The sequence below is a fragment of the Coffea eugenioides genome, chromosome 2 (assembly GCF_003713205.1).
Source record: "Coffea eugenioides isolate CCC68of chromosome 2, Ceug_1.0, whole genome shotgun sequence".
Classification (NCBI taxonomy): Eukaryota; Viridiplantae; Streptophyta; class Magnoliopsida; order Gentianales; family Rubiaceae; genus Coffea; species Coffea eugenioides.
This window is the reverse complement of record NC_040036.1, coordinates 20,610,211-20,623,782: the sequence shown is the minus strand read 5'-3', so window position 1 is coordinate 20,623,782 and position 13,572 is coordinate 20,610,211. Positions and strand designations below refer to the sequence as shown.

Here is a 13,572-nt window from a genome sequence, read left to right as displayed (position 1 = left end):
AATCTGTTGTTTGCCCTGTTATTCACTTACCAAATTATTGTTCAAGAAAGTAAAATCCAAAGCAAATTAAGGACGTATCTACAAACAAAAGATACCCATCTAAACTATTTGCATTTAAAATAAATAGATAATATGAAAGTCACCTAATCATTTAGGTGCTGTATTTTTTTTTTCCACAATAAAGTAGAAGACCCTTGTTATCCATTTTACCATAAAAATTTTATACTACTCCACTTTCTACTCCTGAGAACAACGAGAAAATGCAAACTAATCATACGCTAACTCGGCTATGATCAAGGCAAAGAAGAGTCCAAACGAATTTTATGTATACGTCTTAAAGACTTCTTTTTGAAGCGGATATTCTAGAGGCTCAATATCCAATGCATAATTTTCTACATGTCTCTGATATTGGATGATGCTTCATCGTAGCTTGGTTACAAGCGAGTAATGGAAGTTCTAATGTTGCTGCGGTCGTCAGAACATCAAATGATTCCCATTATGGTGGTGTTGGTCTATTGCTCAATCCGGCTGTTGGTCCATGTTTAAAGGTGGCATAGTCGCGAGTGTTTCAGGACCTGCACACCTTTATTTTGAGGTATATTCCCACTTTAAGATGTGCATTCTTCCCCTGTGCTTCTCATCCTTGTTTCGTGGTGATTCTTTCTCCGCTCTTGCCCGGCGTGACCATCCATCCGTTGAATTATGGATAGATAACGTTTCATCGCAACCATTTAGCCAAGAAGAATGGATATCTCACCGGCTTCGAAGCATTAATTAATTGAAGAGGTAAACTGATCAATCACAATCTTGAACAAAAATATGGTACAGTGGATCACGACTATTTTTACTAATTTGCAGGCGCGCAAAAGCAGAGCAGTTGATATCAAAGGCGCTCCATTGATTAATGCATCATTGGTGGATAGACTCCTTGTCCTTGGTGAGTGGCACCGCTGGGGTTTGATAGCCACCACGGATACGAATGGTTACTTTCAAACATCGCTATCTCATGGAGATTACGAATTGAACATCAACCATCCTAATGTGGCAAATTCATCCCAAACTTACTGGGGCACCGCACCATCCGCCAAGATTATAAACTTTGAATTGTCGGCATGAGCGGTCTTAGACTTTGAGAGATGTAACTAGTCTCTGATTTCAAATAAAGACCTAAACAAATACATAATAAATTTGTGGTGCCTTCACTTGTTTGATAAAAAATGTAAAAGCATTAATATCTCGATTATGCTTTAGGATGGGTAAGAATTTAATCATAGCCAACCACCCTGAACTCCCTGAATAACTTTAGGATGGGTTAGGATCAACTGAGAAAGCAATCGGGTTGAGCCCCAATTCAATCCCTACAGGCATGAAGAAGAAAAGTTCCACCATTTACCAGTACCTGACAACCCATTCCTCTAGCTGCAAGAAACTGCTGTTCAACTGGCATGACAGCTCTAGCTGCAAGAGTGACACAAGAACATAAAAATCGAAAATTGTGACCTAATATGGATGAGACTGTTACACTAATTTTGGAACAACAACATCCTTGATAATTGGAAAAGACTACTTATTTTAAATAGCTAAGATGGCCGTCACGCGAAACTCAACAACATCGATTTTCCATCGCAACAAATATACATATATAAAGCATTTCAAGAATCTTGAAGATTGCTGCAATCCCTTCAGACGGCATTTTAAACATCATCTAAAGCGCATGAAATTGTGAACTACACACATAAAGGAGTAAATTTGGTTCCAGAATCTAGACTGCAGTAAAGCAGTATGAATACTATCTTCTAAACAAGGACAATTTGGTAGAGCTACAGTCTACAAAGGGTACCTACTGCTGCAAGCCAAATATCGGATCAATTTTGGGATTCTAATCCACAACCAGAGAAATACCATGATTTCTGAAACCAAGCCAAATTTGGTTGACCCACTGTGAAAGAAGCAAAACTGTCATTGGTACCTCGTCAACTAAAACTTTGAACCCTAAAACGTTCTTGATTACATATTTAGATCTTCAATGTCAGTCACCAGATCTCCACTATTAAACCTTTTATTTGGTAGGTCAACCACCAGCTGACCACATGCGCCACTTATATCTTGGCCCATTTGCTTACGAACTGTCGTTCTAATATTGTAGACTTCCCGAAGTATTTTCTGGAATCTGGTGACTTTGTCTTCCTGGCTGGTTCTGAAGTGACTTAGATCACCAATTGGATTGAAAGGAATCAGGTTCACAACCTGCCGTACATGTTGGAACGCATTGCCCAAGCTTAAATGCAATAGAAAGTACATGGTCCACCAAAAAGAAAGACAAACATTTTTTTACAAGCCATTCAAAAGAATGTAAATGAAACACTTGCAGCATATGGCCAATATTCGTTAAATGCCAAATCAAATACAAAAAAGGAATACACACACACAAGCACTGTGTGTGTGTGTGAATATATATACGCATGAACGTATGTATGTATGCACGAAATTTAGCAGATCTATACAATCATACAACAAGCATGGCATCTTATATTTTATAAAATAATATTTAGCAGATTCACGTTCACTAAAACCATCAAAAATCTGAAAAATATCTAAAATCATATACAGTATGTGGACTAGTTTTATCTGGCAAATCCAAAATGAACTCAATATAATGCTCTGAAAGCAGTAAAATAATAATATAGAACGACAAATTGGAATTTGAAGCTCACCACTTGAAATGTCTCGAGCAATTTGCCAAGCTTGTGAGCGTGCTGCTCCTCATCATTCACACCATCAAGCATTATGTATTCGATAAAAATTTTCTGCTGACTAAATCATGTACAAATTATATATTCTGACAATCTAGAAATCAGATTAGATAACAAGAAATAACAGAATACTATATGAAGATGATTCTTGTGAAAATAGAGATAGAGAAAATTAACAACCATTTCTTTTGATATTCTGCCAGTGCATCCATTAGTCTATCCAGAGGAAAAGCACGTGCTGCAGGCATGATTTGACATCGAATGTCTTGAACAGGTGCATGCAGTGAGACAGCTAAGTTTAAATTTGGGATATCATGCTGGAGCTTCTTGATAGCATGAATAATGCCAACCTACAAAAGGTTAACGTATAAGAAAAAAATTAAATGTCTGCAGTAGTAACTTTAACTCAAGACAGGCAAGGAGCATCACATTACATTCTACACTTTGAAACCAAAACCTGTAAAGCAGCTTCCACTATGAAATAATAAAAGACCAAAATTATTATAAATACTCACAAGTAATCTTCAACAGAAAAAAAATTGAAGCTTTTAGAAAAGGTGCCGAAGAATAATATCAATGTAAAACCCCTACCGTCGAGACAGTAATTTTCCTTGGAGACAGTTGAAATGGTGAAGCTGTCATAACTCTAATAGCTTCAACCAGGGCGGAGTAATTATTCAGTGGTTCCCCCATTCCCTATCAACAAAATGAGACATTAAGTCGAATGTATTGAGTTTGGAATAGTGCCAATTTACAGATAACTCCAGAATATGAATAAACAGCACTAATATGTTGAACATTGGGCCCCCAGGGGGGGGGGGAGGGAGGGAGAAGGAAAAACACTAGAAGCAACATTAGCAATCATGTTGATCAACCAAAATCACAGAATTTCAAGCAGATCGCCAAAAGTTTACAAATATCCAGGAAAGATTAGATTTTTGTTATGAGACGGATGGAGTTTAAAGAGACTAACGATCTAATTTGCATTTGTAAGGAAAACTATGGCATTTTAATAAAAGAAAGAGACGTAAGCCTTTACAACTTACAGCAGGGGAAAAAATAATAATATATGCTTGAATGTGCAAAGAAAGAGAAGATATATACCATGAAAACAACATTACGAATAGTTGACAGGTGAGAGGCATGCACCAACTGTTCCAATATTTCTCCTGTCGAGAGGTTGTTCTTGAATCCCATGCTTCCGGTTGCACAGAACTTGCAACCCATTTTGCATCCGACCTGAGAAAGGTTAAGGAAGTCATAAGTTATCTAGTCTTCAACAAATTACTTTAGTGTACAATACACAATAAGTATGCAAACTTAACTATTTCTTTTGTCTGCAAATTTCATGGATATGATAAGCCACAGAATGAATTCGCCATAAGCATATAACTGCAGATAAAGCTTAAGAAAATCATCTTAAGCACTAAAAATAGCTCCTATAACTAGGTCCATTGACTCTCAGGCAAGACCTTCTATGGCTTTGCAATGTGTAGGATCCATAACATGGTAACTCGGGGGGGAAAAAAACCCTTGAGCACATTACAACATTTAAAAGTTACAGAAGACCTGTTTAAGCAACAAATTAGGTCCTATAGTGAGTTACAGGCTATCAAAATAGACCTTCTTTATAAGAAAGTTGCAGAGAACTTAATGAGAATTAAGAAACAGAAGAAAGAACAGGAAGTACCTGAGAGGATATACATAAGGTGGACCTTGGGCCACCAGGACGAGCCTTTCCATTATATTTTCCCAAACGTGTGTCGTATCTCATGATCACAGCCTCCACAAATGCTCCATTCTGTTGATTATGTACAATTCTGAACGCATTCATACATACTTTCGAAGAATGTAGTTGCTCCTAGAGACCTTTCAAGTAATATAAAACTAAACGCCCATGAAAATGAAGCACTAATTTAGATTAATAATCCACAGCAAGCCAAACTTAATACTTGAAAAGATCAAAACCAAAGAGCAATAAAAATTTTAAGAAAAGGTTTAGGACAAAAGATATCACTGTTTTAAGCACCAATTGTGGCATTTACATTCTTTATAACAATATAACCGAGCTACTTCACTCGATTTCTTTTTTTTTTTTTCGCCTAAGTTTCATCAATTCAATGGTTAAAGTACATAATCTACCAAACTATTTTCACAAACGAAAAGGGATTTTCATGGCACCTGCATTAAAAGATAAGAGTAGTAGTAGTAGTAGTAGTACCTGTAATTTGATGAGGAGCTTGGTGGTGACCTGGTCGGTGGAGTGAATAACAGAGTGGAGGGTGGAGGTGGAAGGCTTGAACTTGGACCGAAGCAGAGGGTAAGCTGACGCAGGCAAAGATGGAATATCCTCCCACTGGCAATTAGGGTTCTGTGACACATACCTGTACATTATTTTGCCCCCCGCCCCCGGGGAATTGCTTGTGAAAAACGCCTATACAGGTGTGTGTAGATACATCTATAGAGAGAGAGAGAGAGAGAGAGAGATGTATGTATACTTCCAGATGAGAGGGATGAAGTGCCCGTTGATTTGGGCATTCTGGAATTCAGCAGTGATTAAGGAAGCATCGAAGACGGACTTGAATGTCCCCGCCATTATGTTAAAAAAAAAGATAATCTGGATTGCCTGACGGATTTCCCAGAATCCTCCAATTCTATTCTTATACGTTGGACCTTTTCAGCTGAGCTTCGTCTCCAATTTTGCAAAAATTAATGACAGCTGTTATATACTCCATCTATTTTCCGTCATATTTGTTCGTTGCCGCCGCTGCTCTTCTTCTTCCTCTCCTTCTTCCCGGGGGAAAGCAGAGCGCAGGCTGCGACTCTTGCGCTTTTGTCATACTGTTTGTTGGGTTGCTTCGCCGGCTTCTAATCACGTGCAATGCACGAGTTGAATTTATTTATTATTTTTGTTTTTGCCTATCTAATTTTTCGTTGTTCGTCATAAGTATGCAAATACTTCTGTTACAATACAAGTTTAATAAATAAGCGCCTAAATAATAAATAGTATTAGATTAAACAATACAAGTAACGAAATTTGAAGGGCCTAATAAGCGCTTATTTTGCCTATTAGATCAAAGGGTTTTTATCAGTTTACCCCCTTAAACTATGCCCCAACTATCAATTTAGTCTCTAACGTTAATTTTTAGTCACTTAAGTCATTGGACTAACGGTCAAATGAGAAGGCATTTTATAATTCACGTAAAAAGACATGTTTAGATCCAACTTAATTATAAATGAACAAATATATCCATAAATTGCCCTGCTAATATGTGAGAATTGCTTCAATTTGGAAAAACTCGCATGTTCTTATAAATTGGAAAATTATGAAAAGAAAAGGACCAGTAGGGAAAATTTTTTTACTAATATATCACTTGAGAAAAAATAGACCTTATAATGGAATAACTATAAAATTTTCCTTCTAAGATTGTATTTGCTCGATGACGTGCAAACAAGTTATGAAATTCCACACTTCGATATCATCATATTTGCAATATCTTGACAAGGTATTGCGCAAAATGAAAAATTTTGTAAACAATTTAAGAAAATAGAGGAGAGAAAAGCTTTCTAATCCTTGTTTTATACTTAAAGCACAAGGAGAGGGTATTTTTGTCATAAAAATTTTCACCAAACCTTAGTTAGTTAGCATGGCAATTTATGTTGGATCTAAACATAACTTTTTACGTGAATTATAAAATGGGGTTTTTATCAGTTTATCCCATTAAACTATACCCCAACTATCAGTTTAGTCCCTAATATTAACTTTTAGTCACTTTTAAGTCCTTGGCCTAACTGTTTGACAATTATTGTATTCCCTGCAATTTTTTTCAAAATACTAAAAATATTTTTTTAAACAACTAACACTTGTGACCCTATTAACGAGGGCGGACCCATTAACCAAACCGATTAAATTCCGTGCGCCTCGCGTCTTTGTAAGCCCGCGTCATGTGATGTCAAATGGAGTTGGCTGAAATTTTGTTGGCAGGCGAGGCTGGAGAGTTGAAATATACGCATTTTGCATTGAAGAAACGAGCTAGGGTTGGCAAAAAATGCCGCCACTATGAAACTATTAACGGTTGTCCTCTTTTCAACACGTGCCTTTTGCACCCAGAAATTCATCGATTGGATTGGAAGCAGCGGCAACAGCCAACAGCACCTTGATTTCGAGGTCTCAAATTCTCAGTAGTATTAAACCTTAGCCCTGTTCAACTGGACCATATCATCAACCGCCCCTGCCAGCTCATCATAAACCGGTGTATTAATTAGGTAAGTCTCTTTACCCCAGATAAATCTCGTCAAACATTGACTTTTTTTTATCCCTTCCTAATCATTTGGTCATCGGAGAGCTGGCAGGAAATGCATGCATCCCTTCATTTTCCAGTGATTTTGTTTTGATTTTTCGTTTTTTCCAGCCTCAGCCGCCGCCCCTCTTCATTCATTAGTAGCTAGTGTTATTCTCGATCTCATCCCATGAGCCCAAGGAAAAAAAAAAAAGCAGTCAAAACCTTAATTACGTGCCATCCATAATACAACACGGTATTGGCCCATTGCATGTCCGATGATCCTTCACTAAGTCAATTTTGCTGACTTTCGTTGCTTTCCGTTGCCAATTTGTCCTGCACTACCTTAGTAAGCATTAAGATAAAGATGACAAAAAGAAAACTCCTGCAATTCATGGTACCCAAAACGGGTTTGAATTTTCAAACTTCACACGAGTTTTGGATGATTTTTTAAAAAAAAAAAAAAAAAAAACTTTTCTTTAGTAATTTGCTTCTTAAAGGATAAGAAGTCTTGGTCGTTAACTCATTATCCTTGAATTTTCCTCCTGCCTGAGGAGCAGTATAAATAAATGTCAGCTTTCAATTCTCTCATTAATACATCCAAACACATCAAACTAGGCATCCATCGTTGTTAGTCTCAAAAACAAACTTTACTAGGCTGTTAAGAGCAGAGCATCAACTAATTAAGGCAGGCAATGGAGGGCTTAATACCGTTTATCATCCGCTCCTTGAGGAAGCAAAGGCCTGGGAATAGCTACAGATCCCTGTCCGACACCTCTAACCGCAGCTATCACTTGCTTCTTGGAGGAGAACAATCAGTTGAACTTGAGGGTTCATCTCATCGTCGAACCAGGTCAGAATTTCAGCAACCGAGTTCTGATTTCTCGGAGCAGCGTTCAGGTGGTACTGGTTTGGATTACATTTCCCATGCCAAGAGCTTCACCGGTAGAGCCACTTCCGTCCTGAGCCCTTTGACCACTCGCGTCTCCCAGTCCCCCCACATGAACTCCGCTGCCAATATGGCCAGGTACAATAATGTTCCCATCGGAATCAAGCCTTAAATAAGGCAGAACAATAATGTTCCGTAATTATCTGTTTTTTTCCCCATAGCCCATAGGTAGGTGCTTGTTGGATATAGATGATGAGTCTGCTCTGATTAGATGAGGTTCGCAAATCTATGAAGGATCATGTGGTGTTCTACTTATTAAATTCTTCCAATTGTAAAAATATGATACGAATACTTTGTCGTAATATTTCATTTGCTGGTGATCAATTGTTTTCTTTTGCAACTTGTTTTAGTTTTAGTTTATGCTTTAAGCTCGAGCAAGTAACTTATCAAACTGTTCTGCGGTATACGCTCGGAACACTAATAGACGCCTTTCGCCTGTCAGATGCAAAAATTTTATGCTGCTGGGCCGGGAACACATAGACTAGTTCAATGTTCTTGCATCCCAATATTTGGTCATTTGTCAGAATTCCCTGATCCCAGATTGCGCTTCATAATTATCCGATTCCTAAAAGTGAACCAAAAGGCACATAGTTTTATGTTGGTTAGATACTGCAACAATACTTGAAAAGACAGGAATAATCTACCTCCATATTCTTGCAAATGCCGGATGATTGCGTGCATTTCTTGGGTTCGTATGGCCTATTGACTAGCGTGGAATATTGCATGAGGAACGCTATTTGGTTGTCTTTTGGAAGTCTAATGTAGGTGCGCAGAAGATTCGAGGTTCTTGCGCGGGTATAGCTCCGCAACAGCTCAACTTGAATTTTGTATTGACCAAACTCGAATCAAGTTCGAGTTACTTGTTTGAAATCACTAGTCGAACTCATAATTCGAGTATTGAGAGTTGCATTTTTTTAATTAAATTATTAATATTACAAAATTACTCTCTTAGATATGTTGTTTGTGAAATTTATTAAAGAAATTAGAACCACTAATAGAGTTTGAACTCGATTAGACTTGGCAACTATTTCGAACATTTTCAAGTCAAGTTCAAACTCGATCTCAATCGAAAATCTTTTAAGTTGAGTTTGAGTTCCAACTTTCAAGCTCGTTCAAGCTTGAGAGCACTCCTTCAGCTATCAAATTCAAACTTGAGCATAGTGATAATTAAGTTCAATTCGATTGGACTCGGATGGACTCTTAGTTTAATGGGAATGCTACAACTCCTTTTTTTAACTTTCCTCTGTTGTTGGTTGTGTACTCTGTATTCATGAGTGGAAATTTATATGCTACTACAAAATTTCAATTTCACCAGAAAAGAGAGATATAACCCATCAAAAAAATAGTTTGGAAAAACAAAAAAGGGGACTTGAACGTCATTTGCAAATTACGATAAATGACTGAATCTATTTCTGTTTTTTGGTTTTACTCGGTCAAGGTATCCGTCTTTTTTGACAGATCAAAGGAAGGTTATATAAGTTATAATTAATTATCAAGCAAAGCACAGCTGGAGTAGCTCAGTTGGTTAGAGCGTGTGGCTGTTAACCACAAGGTCGAAGGTTCAAGCCCTTCCTCTAGCGAAAGTTTACCGCAACAGATTTTGCAACTGATAATCCTTTTTAATGATATTGATAAACTTTATATTGAACAAGTGATAATCCTTTTTGGCAAACCAACTTTTATTTATCACAAGATCATATATGCAAAAGAGCCATTGGCCCCATTTTCTGTGATCAAAGTATTATCATCTCAGAAAGACATTACTCCTTCGCCCCAACCAGCATTTCCCAGCTGCATATCAAAACGATGCTCCAGTTGTTGTTCACTGGGAGACCCAATGACAAGGGTGTGCTGCCCGGCGACCAATTTCCTCTTCCCCTCCGCGTCCACAATGCTCAAATGTTTGCAAACATCCAGCTTCACTGGGACTGATTCCGCCTCCCCTTGCTTCACCTCTACTTTCTCAAAACCCACAAGTTGTATATTGGGCGTTCCTGTCACTCCTTGTGCAACTGCAGGCTTCCAAAAAACGAGCACAACATGAGATCCATCCATTTTCCCTACATTTTTCACACCGACAATCAATTCAAATTGTAAATTCTTGCAATTCACTTCCGATACGTCAATCACTTGGTTGGATTCAGAGGCAAGGTCAAGATGTCGAATGTTGAAAGGTCGGTGAGAAGTTTTTGGCTGTATAAATATGTTGCCAGGTGCTACTATGATAACCTTGGAATAGTTTGAGTAACTTAAACCATGCCCAAAATCATAAACTGGCTTGTCTGTGTAAAATCTGTAGGTTCTTCCTGGAAAGCTTGCGCAGGCATTCGCTCTCATATGCATGTCATCCATGGGCACTTTCTCTGCATATTCTTGTGGATACCAAGTAAAAGGAGACCTACCACCTGAAAGTAATGCATTAAAAAAAATGTAACGTCGAGAAGAGTACCATGATAAAGTCAGTCATTCATTGTAATTCCGTTTATTGTATAAGAGCTTGTTTAAGATAAAGGAGAGAAATGAGCACCTGGATTGTAATCACCATACAGTACTTGAGCTATAGCATCGCCTCCATCTTGACCTGGATAGCCAGCCCACAAGATTGCCCCAATCTTACTATTGTTCTTCGCGAAAGAGACATCAACAGGACCAGCAGCCATGATAACTAGGACTACAGGTCCTGGTGCTGCTTCAGACACATCCATCACTAGCTTCTCTTGAAATCCAGGTAACTTTAGGTCCTCCCTATCTAGTCCTTCCCTTTCTATTGACTGACTTAGCCCCACTGCAATCACCGCTGTATCTGCTGATGCTGCAGCTTTGGCTGCAGCCTCAATTTGGCTTGCATTTTTGCACTCAACATCACTACATCCCGGCTCGAATGTTAAGCTCTCCCCATACTTCTGCTCAAGAGCTTGCAAAAGGGTAGTGTAGCGGCAGGGTATACCAGCATAGATGCTTATCATAGTTGTGGTCGCATTAGCGTTGGGACCTATGAGGGCCAACTTCCTAGTGATATTTTGGGATAAAGGAAGAACACCATTGTTTTCTAACAAAACTATACCTTGTCTTGCAACTTCACGTCCTAAATTTTGATTGTCATCAGTACATACATCAGATGGCCCAAGTTTCCCAAAGGGATGCTGTTTGGGGTCCCCATCAAAGAAGCCTAGCCGCATTAGAACAATATAATTGTATATCAGGGATTCATCTACTGTAGCCTCCTCAACCTTTTTTAAGTCTATAGCTTTCTGTGTGTAATCCGGGAGAGAGGTTCCACAATTTAAGTTCAAACCTGTGTGGTCATGTGAGACAGATGAGTATGTAGTCCAGAAGAAGAGTCAATAATATTTCCAAATCATTTATTAGAAGATGGCACAAGTGATCAGTACCTGCTTTCAGAGCGAGTGCTACAGCATCCTCAGCTGTATCAGTGTAATTCATTTGTTTGTAATACGTGCTAATGGAATCGCAATCTGAAACTATATATCTGCATCAGAGCAAACAAATGTAGCCTCAGGACATGATCAACAAAATTGCCATTTTCGCTATATTTGTTCTCGAGTAATGTATCATAAAAATATTGATGAGGTGCTTTTCCAGAACTGGTATTACTATACAACACAAAAGTTGTAGACTTCTGTGGAAGAAACATACCCATCTAGTCCCCATTGATCTCTGATAATTCCTTTCAGCAAATTGGGGTCTGCACAGGTTGGGATCCCGTTCACCTTGTTGTATGAACACATTACACTGCTGACATGCCCCTCTTGTACGCAGCTCTTGAATGGTGGCTGATAAGTGTCCTCCAAATCCTGTGCTGTCACCTATCAGCAATGAGGATGTCTTAACTTGTCAAAACGTTTCTCCTTTCCCCAATACTTCTTAAGAAGAAAGAGGGGAAAATATATTTAAATAAAGACACAAAAAATTGTAGGCGTCTAACTGGAAATGAAAATATTTTATGAAAACTATGCAGGAAAACACAAAAATAATCTGAAACATTCTGCACGATCATGAGCAGTGCCAATGGTACTTTTGTTTTTTTGGGATATAAGTAGTATTTTGAAATACCAAAGGGATGTGAGAGCATATACACCTTCAAAAATAGTAAGTTGGATAAGAAACATCTAAAAAATGCTCTGTCAGAAAAATGGATTCTCATTAACTTATAGAGTAATTATCGGCAATAAAGTATACAATAGACATATTGTAGATAGTGCCAATGGAAGAGAAGGAATCCACAATACTATATTTCATACCTTTGCATCAAAGGTAAAACGAGTAATACCCTTCCAATTATCAATGTCATAGGCAGTATAGTGCTTACAACAGCTGGAAACTTTGAGTGGCCTGTTGGGTCCTGACTTGTTCACTTCCTGATTTCCTACCTCTTGCAGTCCCCGGACATAACTGACTGCATACTTGGAAACCACAAGAGGGTCTTCTCCGGGGGTCTCTTGAGCCCTTCCCCATCTGGGATCACGAAGCACGTTTATAGTTGGACTCCAGAAAGTTAAACCAGACAAGCCCACATTGTACATTGCTCGAGCTTCGGTTGACACAACTTGTCCCATCTTGTACCACAGGTCAGTGTTAAAACTGGCCGCTGAAAGAATTACTGCTGGGAAACTAGTTGCACCAGGAACTGTTTCATTAAAACGCACACCCTTCCCGGCATTTGAGACCCCATGAAGTGCCTCATTCCACCAATAATAGAAAGGCACCCCAAGCCTTGGGATGCCTTTAGCTTCATCACCTAGCTGTTGAACTTTTTCTTCCAGGGTCAAGCGTGAAACTAGGTCTCGGGCTCGCTCTTCATAGGATAAGCTGGTATTACAAAATGCATAGTTTCCAGCATTGGGGTCACTCGCATCACATGCATGTGGTTGAGTAACACATCGTTTGGTTACAAAGATAAGTAGGAAAAAGAGGGCAAACAGAATACGTTTTTTCATGGCTTCCCTAAGCTGACCCATTTTTCTAATTTTTGGAACTTCGGGTGGTTGATTAATTTTGATTCTACAATCCTCCATTTATACTTTGATGCTGAGCCACATTTTTCATAGAGTGCTAGAAATATGACTTCTGCCATAAGCCGCAACACGGGATATGACTTTTTATTGAGGCAATACAGGTGTATGCCTTTAATTGCCTAGGTTGGCAATGATTTTGGGATGCTTAAGCGTGGAAGACAAAAAAAGTGCCGAACATGGCTATGGACCACTGGTTCGTCCATCATCAGAGAACCTAAATAGCAAAAGAAAAATGGCAGATAACAGACTGGTTCGCAGTTCTCTCAGATTCCACGGTTACACTTACCTCAAGCAAGGATATCCATCTGTTTCGCTACATGCTTAATGTAAGCTAAAAGCGACGACATTTTCATGTTATCCCTTAGAAATAAAGCACATTTCCTATGAGTATATTGATACTGATTTCTCATTCTGATTGGTCTGAAATTTAGAAGCTGTAATGCAGTTAGCTTCTCGGTTTTCATGTTATCCCTTAGGATTAAAGCACACTTTGTATGAGTATATTGATAACGATTTCTCATTCTGGTTGGTTCTGAAATGTAGAAGGTGTAATC

The 13,572-nt window shown here is 38.5% G+C and overlaps 3 protein-coding genes and 1 non-coding gene across 6 annotated transcripts; 2 read left to right on the top strand and 2 right to left on the bottom strand.

Moving 5' to 3' along the window:
* Window positions 1-1,098: 1,098 nt before the first annotated feature.
* Window positions 1,099-5,575, bottom strand: LOC113763941 (dual-specificity RNA methyltransferase RlmN). Of its 3 annotated transcripts, XM_027307939.1 has the most exons (9): window positions 5,252-5,575; window positions 4,975-5,137; window positions 4,444-4,554; window positions 3,858-3,992; window positions 3,345-3,449; window positions 2,934-3,103; window positions 2,715-2,814; window positions 1,400-1,458; window positions 1,099-1,167 (listed from the first exon to the last, which is right to left on the bottom strand). In XM_027307939.1, exons 1-9 carry the CDS (start codon window positions 5,347-5,349, stop codon window positions 1,143-1,145), a joined length of 966 nt encoding a protein of 321 aa, XP_027163740.1. In that variant the 5' UTR covers window positions 5,350-5,575; the 3' UTR covers window positions 1,099-1,142. The 3 variants fall into 3 exon arrangements, with proteins under 3 accessions (XP_027163740.1, XP_027163739.1, XP_027163741.1); XM_027307938.1 differs by lacking the exons at window positions 1,099-1,167; window positions 1,400-1,458 and adding an exon at window positions 1,604-2,247; XM_027307940.1 differs by lacking the exons at window positions 1,099-1,167; window positions 1,400-1,458 and adding an exon at window positions 2,121-2,278.
* Window positions 5,576-7,605: 2,030 nt separating this feature from the next.
* On the top strand, window positions 7,606-8,322 carry LOC113763120. Its single transcript, XM_027306848.1, has one exon. The coding sequence runs from the start codon at window positions 7,729-7,731 to the stop codon at window positions 8,092-8,094; it is 366 nt and encodes a 121-aa protein (XP_027162649.1). The 5' UTR covers window positions 7,606-7,728; the 3' UTR covers window positions 8,095-8,322.
* A 1,166-nt stretch (window positions 8,323-9,488) lies between these two features.
* On the top strand, window positions 9,489-9,562 carry TRNAN-GUU. Its single transcript has one exon. It is a non-coding gene; the product is annotated as a tRNA-Asn (tRNA).
* A 119-nt stretch (window positions 9,563-9,681) lies between these two features.
* LOC113762023 (probable beta-D-xylosidase 5) lies at window positions 9,682-12,969 on the bottom strand. The gene is made up of 5 exons (XM_027305259.1): window positions 12,245-12,969; window positions 11,640-11,809; window positions 11,375-11,472; window positions 10,510-11,277; window positions 9,682-10,387 (listed from the first exon to the last, which is right to left on the bottom strand). Exons 1-5 carry the CDS (start codon window positions 12,959-12,961, stop codon window positions 9,732-9,734), a joined length of 2,409 nt encoding a protein of 802 aa, XP_027161060.1. The 5' UTR covers window positions 12,962-12,969; the 3' UTR covers window positions 9,682-9,731.
* Window positions 12,970-13,572: the final 603 nt, after the last annotated feature.

Coding starts and splice junctions, on each gene's coding strand:
- LOC113763941 (XM_027307938.1), bottom strand. CDS start 5,349: ATGGCGGGGACATTCAAGTCCGTCTTCGATGCTTCCTTAATCACTGCT. Junction 5,138..5,251: donor TTCATCCCTCTCATCTGGAA/GTATACATACAT, acceptor AATAATGTACAG/GTATGTGTCACAGAACCCTA. Junction 2,248..2,714: donor TGCTCGAGACATTTCAAGTG/GTGAGCTTCAAA, acceptor CATGTACGGCAG/GTTGTGAACCTGATTCCTTT.
- LOC113763120 (XM_027306848.1), top strand. CDS start 7,729: ATGGAGGGCTTAATACCGTTTATCATCCGCTCCTTGAGGAAGCAAAGG.
- LOC113762023 (XM_027305259.1), bottom strand. CDS start 12,961: ATGGGTCAGCTTAGGGAAGCCATGAAAAAACGTATTCTGTTTGCCCTC. Junction 11,473..11,639: donor GATCAATGGGGACTAGATGG/GTATGTTTCTTC, acceptor GCTCTGATGCAG/ATATATAGTTTCAGATTGCG. Junction 10,388..10,509: donor GTATGGTGATTACAATCCAG/GTGCTCATTTCT, acceptor CATTACTTTCAG/GTGGTAGGTCTCCTTTTACT.